This window comes from Corapipo altera, unplaced genomic scaffold (genome assembly GCF_003945725.1).
Source record: "Corapipo altera isolate COAL_440 unplaced genomic scaffold, ASM394572v1 61411, whole genome shotgun sequence".
NCBI lineage: Eukaryota > Metazoa > Chordata > Aves > Passeriformes > Pipridae > Corapipo > Corapipo altera.
Genome location: NW_020884875.1, coordinates 7,300,966 through 7,314,313, shown reverse-complemented (window position 1 = coordinate 7,314,313; position 13,348 = coordinate 7,300,966). Strand labels below are relative to the sequence as shown.

The following is a 13,348-nucleotide window of genomic DNA, read 5'->3' as shown; positions in this document are numbered from 1 at the left end:
ATGGTCAAAATAACAAATTACTTGAAATATAACAGATGGTCTAAATTCCTTATTAAGTAAACTTTCTGTGCATGTGTCTGACCTCACAGACATGTACTTGTTTATTTGTACATTACACTCTGACTTAACCACCATGTTTAGAGGGTCTGGTAAAGCATAGTTTTGGTTAAGTCTAGTTTGGCAAAGCATATTGCCCCTGTTAGATTGAGAAATAAACTCTAAAGTTTAGGAATTTGGAATGTCGATGTACTGAGTCTGATCTTCTGAAAAGTTTTTATTAGGAACTCCTCAAGAGTAGAAGTGCTCTAGAATTTTAAGTGACAGGAAATATTGTGGGGTTAGTTGTAAAAATACCAGACCAACTTTGTGTATACTATTCCTCTTCTTAAAATGTCCTTCTAAATATGTGTCTATTTGATTATGATTTGGAAAGTTGACCTGATTTAGTCTTTTAATACCATTTTAGGTACATTTGTTTTGTTAGGATATTATTATAAATGTACTTAGATCAACTATACAGATTGAATACAGCAGCCTAAAATTTCCTTGGAATATTTAGAGGTGCACGTGTTTCCCATACCTTTGTCTACTACAGAGGTGGATGCCTGACACTTCTATGCTAATTGCAACTGATCTCCTTTTTAGTCACCTGTTGGCAGTTCTGTGGTACCTATGGTCTTCTCAGCAGGCTGTGCATGTAACTGCTACAAAAACAGCCTAATGAGCATTACCCTTCACTTGGCAAACCTATGAATATCATCCCAGCTCTTTGAGAATGTAACAATAGGCAGATATTGATCTTTGCTGACACATAACATTTTACTGAGAATTTCAATCCCCTGTTAATTTCTTCTTTCATCTTTTTCTTTCTCACTACTATGCTCTTCAATTCATGCATTAACCCCTCCTTCCAAATAAGAATCATATTTTCATCTAAGATTCTTATTTTCTACTTTAGCTAGAATGAGAATTCTCCCCAGTCACTATTCTGTGATTTGCTCAAGGAAATTAAACCATGGTATATGTAGTCATTCTTCAAAATCACCTCTGACCTTTTCTTCTTTTTTCTCTACTTCTGCACAACTCTCAGGTGCTCTAGTACCTCAGAATGGTCTGACCTTATAGCTGGTCCTGCTTTGAGCAGGAGAGTGGACTTGATCACCTGAGGTCATTACCAATTTGAATTCTTCTATGATCCTGTGATACTGATCTGTTTGCTTTCAAAGATGTACATAGGGTTGTTTTTCACTTGCATTCCTGTGTGTCTGAAATTCTCTACTTGGTTCCAAGTAAGATATTTTAATGACTTCTTTTTTCATATTTTATCTAAAAAGAGGTCTTTTACTCCTCTTGAGTAAGCAAGAATCTGAGAGTGACAGCATTTATGCTATAATAAGAAAAACTCTGTTCAAGGTAATTTAAAATACACACAATCACATAATACATTTTTTATGTTGATTAGTAGTTATAATATTAAAGTAGTTCTATCATATTCTGTGTTCAAAGTAGTTGTAACAATGAAATTACTTTTAAATTCTTGTTTAGTCTTCTATGTGAGATCAAATACTTGTTTAATCTTGCACAGTATTCCCTGTAGAACCAATTAACTTACTCTCTTCTGTATGCTGCAGTTCAGAAAAAGTCTATAATTAGCAGAAAAGGACTTTAAGCCTGCATTTTTAAAATATAATTATCATAAGATACATACTTCATAAGAAAGTTTATGAAAAGTACAAGAATTGAACACTTGAACTTCATTTTTTAGTATCTTTAAGCTATCACTGGAGGAGAATAAAAGCTATTGACACTTTTAGGGTTTTTTTAAAATATTGAATCTCTCTTATTAGAATATTCTAGTGAGCTTTATAATGATTTAGTTATGTGTATAGCAAGTAGAAGTAAATCTGATCTTGATAGAACTTTTAGCTATGAGCTGTGACTATGCAAAACCTGCAAAATTAGATCTAACTGTTAATACCTTAAAATAGGACATACAACATGTACATGCTTAAAGTACTATCAGTATTAATTTTTGGAAATCAGGTTGTGCTAGTTTGGTCTGGGCCCTCCATGGTAACCAGTTTGTAACCAAGGAAGGGTCCAGATTTACCCAGTATTCCCCACGATTTTTACGTAAACCAGGCTATAAGAAGAAAGGAGGAGAGGCCTTCACTCTCTTTCCTTCTGGTGGCTTGGAGGTGCAGGTTCCCTGCTGTTGAGTCTGCCATGTTGAGGAGCGAGGCCTGGCAAGGCCTTGCCGACCTTGGGAGGCGGAGGTTGCTGGCGATCATTCCGGAGCGACTCTCGGTTGTCCCAAGGAGAGTGGTGGGATATTTCTTAACTCTTTTAGTTGCTAGATATTGGGCTACTAATCAGGATACATATATATTTTATTTTGGTTTTGTTCCTTTTCCCTTCCCCCTTCTCTTTCCCTTGTGAAATTGTATATATATTTCAATCGTATATAACTGTAACATAAGTATAAATATATTTATATATATATTGCTATAGCTGTCTCTCTCGTTTTGAGTTTTTCTTGATTGTTTTTCTCCCTCTTCTCCCTGAGGTTTGGGGGCGGGGGGGTCGGGGACTTCTTGTGATAAGGTTTGGAAACTTGGTAGGGAGCCAGCTTCAAACCATATCACAGGTATATATCAGATTGCAAATATCCTTATTTCAAAAGAAGCAGTAAATATTTCTTTTGATGGAATTTCATAGACCACTTTCAGTGATTTCATTTCTCTTCCTTTGCTAGGGAAATGAAGGCTAGGGAACTAGAGAAGAGCCTAGAAAATGAACTCATTAACTCATTAGAAAAAAATAATTTAAAAATACCTTTTTTTGTTATTTTGATTAAAATCCCTAGAGTGGTTTTTGGAATTTTACCCTGTGCTTTCTTAATATGTGTGAAAAACACATACTGTGATTTTTACCTGGGGAAGTTTTTCAAAGGAATAGCTGACAATGTTTTTCAGTTTTGATAATAATTTTGGTGATCTTTTTAGGAAATTGAGATATATTTTTATTAAAACATAGTCCAGTAGGACTGTTCCTTAATTAATATTTATTAAAAAAAATTGTCTTTTTTTTTCAGCATGTGGATAGACACATTAAATTGCAAATGCTAATTTTTCCTCATGGAATAGTTTTCTTTCAAGGCTTTATTCTAGCCCCTGGGTAGACTACCTCATGCAACTGCCATTTCTCTGCTTTGTCTTCTCCTGATTCCTGACTCTTAACATAAGCATTTTCTCTAACTCACATAGTGGTTATTTGATATTGCTGGAAGTTAGATCTCTTTATTACAGTGAAGACTGTTCATGTTTCTAGTCTATAATAAAATCAGTCCACAGGCTTTCATTTAACTTTATGAGCATGCTTGAGAGTATTCATAGCTTATTTTTTTTCTTTTGAGGGGGAGAGGAAGAGGGGCAGGCATATGTCAACATAATGTGTCTGGGGACATGAACCATCTACATTGAGAAATTTAACCTGTTAACCCAGTAAAGAAAAACATTTCAGTTAGCTATTCATGCCAATGGTGCTACTTTATAATGACTGGGTTCACTTTTCCTGTTAAAAGGTTTATCCTCATGTTCTATATACATTACATATTACCTCTTTGACAGTGTAGCAGACCCACTCAATACCTGTAACGCAAGGTGTCCAGCTAATGGCCCTTGTTGACTTAGTTCTAATATGTTTAAGAACAAGAGCAATAAAACTGTAGATCTGTGAACTAGTGTTTTCCTCTTCTATAATAACCTTTGAAGCATAGTGCAACTTCAAACATGATCCCAGGGCCACTATAATAAATTTTAATGGTCTTACTGATGTCATTATTTGTTGATCTCCAACAGGTCAGTTTGACTAGTTTTGTAAAGTCACTGCAGCTATTTGAAGGCCATGCTTTGGAACAGACATCAGATGGCAGTATTTCATAGCATAAAAGAACATAGCTCTAGTTATACAGTTTGTATTATTTGAAAAAAAATGATTTGATTATTATGGAATTGCTATTGTTTTTTAATAAATAAAAAAAGAATAATATGCTAATATAGTTTAATATTTATACTTTTATTTTGTCTGGGTTGAAGCCCAGTGCTGTGTGTACCTCTCTTCCAATCAGAAAAGGCATGGAAGCAGCTGTTGTGTTAGTTATGTATTAGTTATGGTTTAATCAAATTAATTTTATGTCTGTGAATTAACACTTCATTTCCAGTTTAAATTTTACTTTTAATAAAACATAACTTAAAATTTTGGTTTTGTAGTTTTAATAATATCTGGGCTTTATTCTATATTTGGTCATTGTTAATTTTTACATCGTGATAAAATTTTTAATATAAAATTTTAGAAAAATACACAAAAACATAATGCACAGTGATTTCTTCATTCTATGGTGCTGTTCAGTGTTGAGCTAAATTTGTAAGAACTTTATTATCATATTTCGCATATGACGCAGTACAGTTAAAACTTGTCTACATAATGGGGCTGACACCTGATAGCAGTGTCATTCTTAATGTAAGTTGACCTTTCTGTTGCTGTTCTACTCTACTCCTGTCAGCATCACGATGTTCCCTTTATAATCCTCATCAGGAATTGTGGCTTCAGTGCTAAATACAAAGTTGATTCCTCTCCATTGTGACAGAAGGCTGCTTTTGCAGTATTTCTGATTTTGCTGCAAGACAGAAAACACTATTTGCCTTTCACACCTGGTCATACAATACCAGTCAAACACCCTTCACCCTAAAGGAAGCCAGGATACTGTGTGCTTCAAAAGGAAATTGTTGTTCACAAAGGAAAACTGGATTCTAAGACGAAGTAAAGAGGAAAAATATGTTACAACAATGAAAATTATATGAAACCAATGTTCTGATAGTTTTTAGTATCTCTCCCTAAATGTTGATTCTTTTTTCCTGTAGGATGAATAGGAAGTATGGTTATAACTGAAAAGATTGTTGTTGTTGTTATTGCTGTAAGTCAAAACTTTAAACAAATATTAACCTACCACCAGTCATTACAGTTCTTTGTCCACTATGAGTGAGTTATCAAGACAGTTGAACATGTTTATAGAATTTTTGTCTTTCAGGGTAGATGAAGTGAGTTAATTAAAAATGAAAAAAAAAATGTAAAGTTCAGGTTTAATTGACAAAGGTGTCAGTTGCACAATGCCATGAAAATAAATATATTTTAAAAGTGAAATTAGATAGCCATATGCATTGACCAAATAAATGCAAGTAGTTTTGCCTTTTTATCTTTTGGAAGTTCTCTTTGAATATCTTTTGATAGTTTATCTCCCCACCAGCTGTGAATAGAAAAGAGGTATTTCCTTAATTCAAGTAGTGGTCACAATATGATGAAATACTAAAATAAGAACATCTCCTTAAACAGATACTAGTAGCTGCATAGTCTCATTTCAGTTTATGTACATATCTTAAATGTTTGGTTTGTTTTCCTGGAAAATACAAGGTAGCATGTACTAGACTTTCTTTAAAGCATTTAAAAACTGGTTGCAGTAAACTGACTTGGGAGCATGGAGAAGAAGGAAAAACTAAACCCTTTTACACTATTTAATTGTAGCATTTCTTAGTTAGCTTAAGACGAAAAAGTTTGGAATCCTGAATTTTTCATGGGGACTACAAAGATAAATACTGTAGACCCTTGAAAAAGTAGAAGAGGTTATTTAGCAGTCCCTCTTCCTCTCCACCTCCCTGAAGGCTCAGGAATAAGCAATGGAAAGAATAACCAAACAAAAGGAGCACACATCTGATGTTTAAGCCCTCCTCCAGCACTTTTAATGTACATAACCAGAAGTCATTCAAGCAGCTGCAGCACATTAGTTACGATAGTTTAACAGGCAGCTTTATAGCTCTGATAAAGGCTGTGCTAAAGCAATTTCCTCCTCCCGTGCTCACTTGCTATGATAGCTAATAACTGATCTTTGGCAGAAGGACTGTGAGAGGAGTGGTAATGTTTAATCGGTTTCTGTGGAGGAGTTAGCTTTCTTTTTCCCTTGTAGATCATTATCTATAAGAGAGACGTTGAGGGCAGGTAACACCATGTTGAGAACAGAATAGGCTGAACTGGAGCAGAATCTCTGAACAGTTCTTGGGAACTGATTTAGAAAGGAAATATTTTAAGCAGTTAAACCAACATTCGATTGTATTAGACTTTTTAAAAACAAACTTACTTAGGAAGCATGGCTCAGCAGACAAGTCTGGACAATTTGCCTGTTCCTGAAGTAGATAACACACATTGTCAAAATCCATGGTTAAATGAAGATCTTGTGAAGACCCTGAGGGAAAACCTGTTGCAACACGAAAAGTCCAGGACAACTCAAAAATCTTTACCAGCTTCTCCCCGGCTGTGTCCAGCTATTTCTCCTCGAAATTCTCCAAGGATTTTGCGCAGGATGTTTTTAAATAGCAACATACCGAAACAGCGGCGTTTCACTGTGGCACATACCTGGTAAGCATTGAGGGGGTTATGAAATTTCAGATTAACTTTTTTTTGTGGAACATTTATCTCCTTGATGTCAGTGCTTCTGTTTCTTGGTTTGATCTCTGCATTAATCCCTCTGATTGAAAGAGATAGTTCTAATTGATTACTCAATTGCAGACCTGAAGTTTAAAATAGTAGTTTATGTAAAGTAAGAAAACATGTACTTCCTTGTAAGAAAGCTACCAAATTTCTCTGATTTCTTAGGTAATAATTGCTTTCTGCCTCCTTCCCTCAAAATAGAGTGTTTATCTCATTCTGTGCTGTTCAGGACAGAGTGTGTTGGCAATTTTTTTCTTTAATGTTTCTTTCAAACATATTTTATTTATTTATTGACAATTTCTAACCCTCTACCCCTAAGCAGAAAAAATCAGTTTATATATCTTTTAAGAGTGCTCAAATTAAGAAGGGTGTGATAAAGAAGAATGATGAGTATAGATATTGTATGTGAAACAGTGATTTTTATTAAAGCAGTTGCTAGATTAAACAGAGGAAAGATGGTAAGGGAACTCTTTGTTAAATAATTCACTAGTACTAATATTTTGGTAACTTGATCATTTCTTAGACGTGTTTGTGATCAAATCTATAAAAAAATTCAGTTTTTTGCATTGAGCTTCTGTAAAGCAGCAGTATTATATAATTACTTACTTTATTCTTTTTAAAAATGTTGCATATGAGATTATTTTAACTCAGTAATACATTCCTGCTTTCTTTGGTGGTCATGAGATCTTGATGTTTCTGGACTTTTTCTTTTGAGATTTTTTCCTCTCATTATTTTTCAAATAAAAATGTAATTTAAAGAAAGAAGGGCAATGAAATATACTCAAAGAAAATAAGCCATGCATTCTGAGCAGCAAATGAATATGCTGTTCAAGTTTGTTTTCATTTGTCTGAAATTATATCCACACTATTGCTATGTGATTGGTATGTGTATTGCACATTGTATACATGTGCCTAAATCTTTACTTTGTATAGTTAAAGTACTTCCTTCATCAAACATTTCTACTATTGAGAAAGACAAGAAAAAATACATGTGCCTTTTTACTTTTAAAAATATTTGTTTTGAAACCAATGTACATGGTCAAATATTGCATGTGTAAAATAGAAAAATGAATGGAATTAGGATATTCCATGTTTCTTTGATGATTATGCATAAATCCTAACAATATTAAGTATCTTTAACTGCTAGTTTGTGTTAAATAGTTTCTAAAACATTCTATACATAAGAATGTGCAAGATAAAAAAGTCATTCAGTCCAACATGTTTTACAATGTAAGACAAAAATAAATAAGAACTTCTGAAAGTTTACAGAGGGAAATTGTCATATGTAGGCAGTTGAATGCGACAGAGAAAGAGAGAGTATTAAAAGTGACAGATATGAAGCGAACAAATATATTTGGGCAACATGACTAAGGCTTGCATAGTGTTAAAATGTGGAATTTTGTTTAAATGCACTTCTTCTAGTGAACTTTGGAAAGTTTTGAGTTTGGGTAGAGTGACTTTTTTGCCATGATTTGGAGTTAGGAAACACAAGGGTTTTTTCCAAATATATGAAATACTAGACCTGCAAAATACTGTTGAACACTTCATCATTATTTTCCAATGATTTATAAAATGGGCTTATCATAGCAGTGATGTTTTTTTTCTGGTAAGTAGAGAAGTAGACAGTCAAGCAGCGAGTGGCAAGGAAGTACTTGAGAACCTGCAAAAAAAAGTATTTCTGGAGGGCAAAGCAGTAATAGACATGATCAGATTTACAGGCATATGAAGGGCCTACAAAATTAATTTGTTGCTAAATCACATCAAGTCTGTAGCTATTGATATGTCCTGGGTTTGTTATCTGTTTAGAAAACTGAAATGCTGCGTGATAGACAAGGGGTTTCTGTATGTTTTGGCTACATAGGCAGTATAGTGGTTTTAATTCCATATGCATATAACCCGTTTTAGGCAGTCCATAGGACAATGGTGCATTTGAAAATGGAGTAGTTGTAACCATACTCTAAAATGTACTATGGAGGATCCATTCTGGGTTTAATTTGGCCCACCATAGTTATGATCTTCACTGTCTATTTTTCTTGTATTTCTAATGTAATCTGTTTTTTAATTTAAGAACAGTTGTTGAATTCATGTATGTGTCTTTCTTGTTTAGTCCATTGTTCACACGGGCATAAAAAATTTTAATAACGTGACCTTATTCAAACCACCAATAAGTTGTTAAGCCATTCTGACTTCGCAAAATGACAGTAGTTTTATAAATTTATTATTTTGTCATGTTTTTCTCATGATTAGAAGCTTCTGAATATATAGGTATCAAAGGAAATAAATGTCTAACAGTAAAGATACTGCCGTGTGTTACATAATGCCAAACATAATTACCACAGATCCAGTGTACCAAAAAAACTCATTTAGATTGTACCTAACTCCCTGATTTCAGGGTTCTGAAGCAGCATTCAGATACAGTAAAGAAGTAAGGGGGAGATTACTGTTCTGGCAATTTGATTCTGCCCCTTTTTTATTGTAATATCCATAGCTCTCCTTCTGTAATAGCCTGGGTTGTAGAACTTTTGACACCAAAATGTGTTTTCTGTATCATGTGACTATTATGCTTTCACACGAACAATTGGGTTATCATTTTTAGTCATTTTATGAGTCCTTCTCTACTTCCTTTTCTTCTTTATCCTTCCCCAGCTGTAACCCTGAATTCATTCAAGCACTTGAAAGATAAGCTACTACTTCTTGGATTTTAGAGAGGAGAAAATACGTCATCAAGAGTTGAAATAGAAAAGGTTAAGGAGTAGAGGTACATAAGGTCTTCATTTTTGCTGGAGAATTTCTGAATATCTTACAGCTTATATCAGAGAGTGTTACAGCTAGTACTACCTAAAACCGTGAAATTAAAACTAATTATTTTGATCTTTTAACCTGGATTCCTCTCAGTCTGTAAAAACTATCAGTCTATACTCTATAGGAAACTATCTTAGTTACTGAAAAGAAAGCATTTGAAAGTTTTGTGGCCAGAAATGCAAATAAACTCTACCCAAAACCAATTCCATTTCCACAAAAATCTGCATTATATTGTATTACTGTAAAGGTATTCATAATGTTTTATAATCTCACCAATATAATGGTACAGCAACGTATATTACAACTGGAAATGGAAAAGATCAGTTAAGTTCTCTGGTATGTGCTTACAAATTCAGTTTCTGGAATTGTCTTGGGTTGTATTTCATAAGCCTTTTCTAAGCTACCTATTACCCCAGTGCATTTTGGCAGGAGAGATCTCCAGAATGGGATCACTTGTGTGAAATTTGTGAGAAGTGAGGGCCTTTGGATCCAGGGAAAGAGACTGTCAGTTCCCAGCTGTGTCGACAGCTAGTGTGCATGATCTCTCAAACCTACACTGTCTGAAGGTCTGTGGAAGGATGTTTAGAGACTTTAAATCATACACTTTTAATTAAGTCATGTGGGAAGTCAGTTTTCCTTTATTATCCATGAAAAATTCCTTTCTGTACGAAAGGGAAGAAAAGCAAGAAGCATAAATATTTGGAGTAGGATCAGTGGAACATGATTAAATTATATCTATTTAATTGGAAGGATGAAGTCATGGCATACATGTGTTTGATTTTTTTGATCTTTGTTTCTTGCCTTAATATTTCTTAGTGAACACAAAATGATCAAATAGTTGTTTTCTCTGCATTGTATATAACCTTGGAGAGTATATTTGCTGCCCTTATGATTTATTTTTGTGTGTGTGTTCAGATACAGCACATAGTGATAGAAGACTTTAAAAAAATTATATAAAATGGGTTTGTTATTCATGGGTCCATCATGAGTGTTCCCCTTTGATATCTGTCTGATATCTGTCCCCTCTCCAGCTCTTCTGGGGTCCATTTAGCACTTTCTGATATTTAGGGGTTTTTATGTTTGTGCTCTTTAGACTTTTTTTTAAAAAACATGTACTCCTAAACCTAACCATTTAATAGAATCAGTGACTGTAAAAATACAAGTATGTGCTCAGTTACACAGAGTACTTTCATCCGAATTTAGCCAGCCCTTGTCCCCACCCATAGTAAACATTTTACATTGACTTTGGCATTCAGATATGAAAATGATAGATGCCTTAGAAATAGTTTAGATAGATATGGGCAAGGTGTGCCATTTTAAGTTTCAGGAATGCAACTGACATAAGTGCACCGATAAAGTCAGGTTGTCTTTATTTTTTCGCATAATATTTTTTCATGTACTTTTACTGCTAATTGCAAAAAATTGCAAAAAACAACAAAACCTCAAGTATTAGTTATAGGCAGATTGCAGAAGAGCAATATTTAACTTGTGATTCTACATTGCCTGGTTCACTACATATATTCTGAACTCCGAAACTCGAATGAAGATACACCACACTGAATCTGTATATTTTTTTCTCACTACAGTTTTCTTCCAATTTTCAAAATAAATTTTCCTGGAAGATTTTAATGCCTATGTTTTCCTCTTCCTCACTACTCAGTGCTTTTCAGGGAACTAAAATAATTACAATTTGGTGTACGATAAGAATTTCAAAAGGAAGATCGATTAAAGCAGATAACTATCTGCTTCATGAGGAAGTTATATAACTAGTTCAGGAAACCAAAAGGATCCTGGGCTGCATCAAAAGCAGCATGGTCATCAGGTCAAGGGAGATGATTCTGTCCCTGTACTCCACACTGTTGAGATAACAGCTGGATTACTGTGTACAGCTCTGGGGTCCTCAGCACAGGAAAGACATGGGCCTGTTGGAGCAGGTCTGGAGAAGGGCCAAAAAAATGGTCAGACGGATGGAACAACCTGAGAGGAAAGTCTTAGAGAGTTGGAGTTCAACATCAAGTTGATGCTTAACATCAAGTTAATGATGTTACATCAAATTATATCGAAAAAGATAACAAGGGAAAGTACTGGATTCTGCACCTGTGACAGGGCAACTCTGATTGTGTGTATAGACTGGGGAATGAGAGGCTGAAGACCAGCTCTGTGGAAAGAGACCTGGGGGTCCTGGTGGATGGCAAGTTGAATATGAGTCAGCAATGCCCTGGCAGCCAGGAGGGCCAGCTGGATTCTGGGGGGGCATCAGGCAAAGCATTGCCAGCCAGTTGAGGGAGGTGATTGTCCCACTCTGCTCTGCACCGGTGCGACCTCACCTTGGACACTGTGTGAGGTTTTGGGAACCACAGTATTAAAAAGACATTAAGCTATTAGTGTTCAAAGGAGGGCCATGGGTACGGTGAATGGTCTGGAGGGGAAGTCCTATGAGGAGTAGCTGAGGGCACTTGGTGTGTTCAGCCTGGAGAAGAGGAGACTAAGGGGCGACCTCACTATGGTCTTCAACATCCTCATGAGGGGAAGCAGAGGGGTAGGTACCATTCTCTTCACTCTTGTGAGCAGTGACAGGACTTGAGGAAACAGCATGAAGCCGAGTCAGAGTAGGTTTATGTTGGATATCAGGAAAAGGTTCTTCACCCAGAGGCTGACTCAACACTGCAACAGGCTTCCCAAGGAAGTGGTCACATCACCAAGCCTGACAGAGTTCAAGAAGTGTTTGGACAATGCTCTCAGGCACATGGTGTGATTCTTGAGGTGTCCTGCACAGGGCCATGAGTGGGACTTGAGGACCCTTTCGGCTCCCTTCCAACTCAGCATATTCTATGACCTTATGAAAATAAGATGCACATTTGCTTGTGACCTTGATTTTTCTATTCAGTTAAGAAAATATCCAAGTTTCCTCTACCACTTCCTTCTTTTTCTCATGTAAGCTTTATTCACACTTTCTAAATCAGACAACCAAATATTACATAAACTTTTAGTTAAGGTAACAACTGGCATACTACAGTGGACTCTTTTCTTTTGTTTTTCACACTTTTTAGAATGGGTTATCGTACTCTTTTTCTGGAACACTATGTGATCCTCTTCACATAAAATGTAAAGATATTCATAACAGATGCATAAATAATTCCCAGGAAATAATTTAATTCACAGTATTGTCACAGAGACATACCACAATGTGTAAGATAATCCACACACCCACTCTTTTCTTGAAATTCTATAATATAAGGAGAGGCGTGTTTGTGTGGATGCTTGTGTACAAATAGGGAACAGGCTTGCAAAGACAGTATGATTATTTGATGGGATCTGTGCAGACATATGCATAGGTTAGTGGGGCAGAGACAAGGAATAAACTAGGGGAACAGGATGCTGTCTGGTATTTACAGAACGGTTTGCAATAAGCTGAGGATGCTGCACGATGGTGTTAGTTACTCACAAGTTAATTTGCCACAGAGAAATAATACTGCTCAAAGCTGAAGAGAGGCAGATGAGAAAAAAGTTAATCTTCCCATGAAGAAGGAAGAGGCAGAGATGCATTTTCTCAAATGAGAACTGTGTTAGAGCAGAGCTCATAGAATCAGATAGGAAATCCAAAACCACTTCAGAAAGATCAGTGAATAATCAGACTAAATCCTAAGTTTTTACTGTACAGGGACAAGTAACTGAGTAAGGAAGAACAAGTGAAGGAGAAAAAATGATAAATTTGTCTAGCTAGGTTTGCTAGTACAGGAATTATCTTTTATAGCAATACCTATTTCATCTCTCCTTTTTTTCCAAAATAAAATATATCTCAACCATTCCCACTGAGTCTTTCTCTCTCGTGGATGACCTGTTTGTCTTGTAAATTTGGTATTTCTTCATAAGTTTTAATTACTGAAGTGTTTTACCTAGATCATGCTATTTTCTTACTTATTGTCTTCAATGGAATGTCCTGTGCTGGATGGAATTTTGGAGAAATTCTAAATAATTCGGCAGAAGTGAAACAGAACTTTTATTA

The 13,348-nt window shown here is 35.4% G+C and overlaps 1 protein-coding gene across 2 annotated transcripts in view; it reads left to right on the top strand.

Annotated features, from left to right (window-relative positions):
* LOC113943298 (cAMP-specific 3',5'-cyclic phosphodiesterase 4D) overlaps nucleotides 1–13,348 on the top strand; it is a 387,554-nt gene that overhangs the window by 34,697 nt on the left and 339,509 nt on the right. Inside the window, exon 1 of one of the 2 annotated variants that reach the window (XM_027634900.1) lies at nucleotides 6,185–6,468. The exons of the other annotated variant lie outside the window; for it this stretch is intronic. Within the exon in view, the coding sequence (XP_027490701.1) occupies nucleotides 6,200–6,468 (269 nt within the window). The 5' untranslated portion in view covers nucleotides 6,185–6,199. Of the gene's footprint in view, nucleotides 1–6,184; nucleotides 6,469–13,348 lie in introns of those variants that run through there. 2 annotated transcript variants of the gene reach the window in all.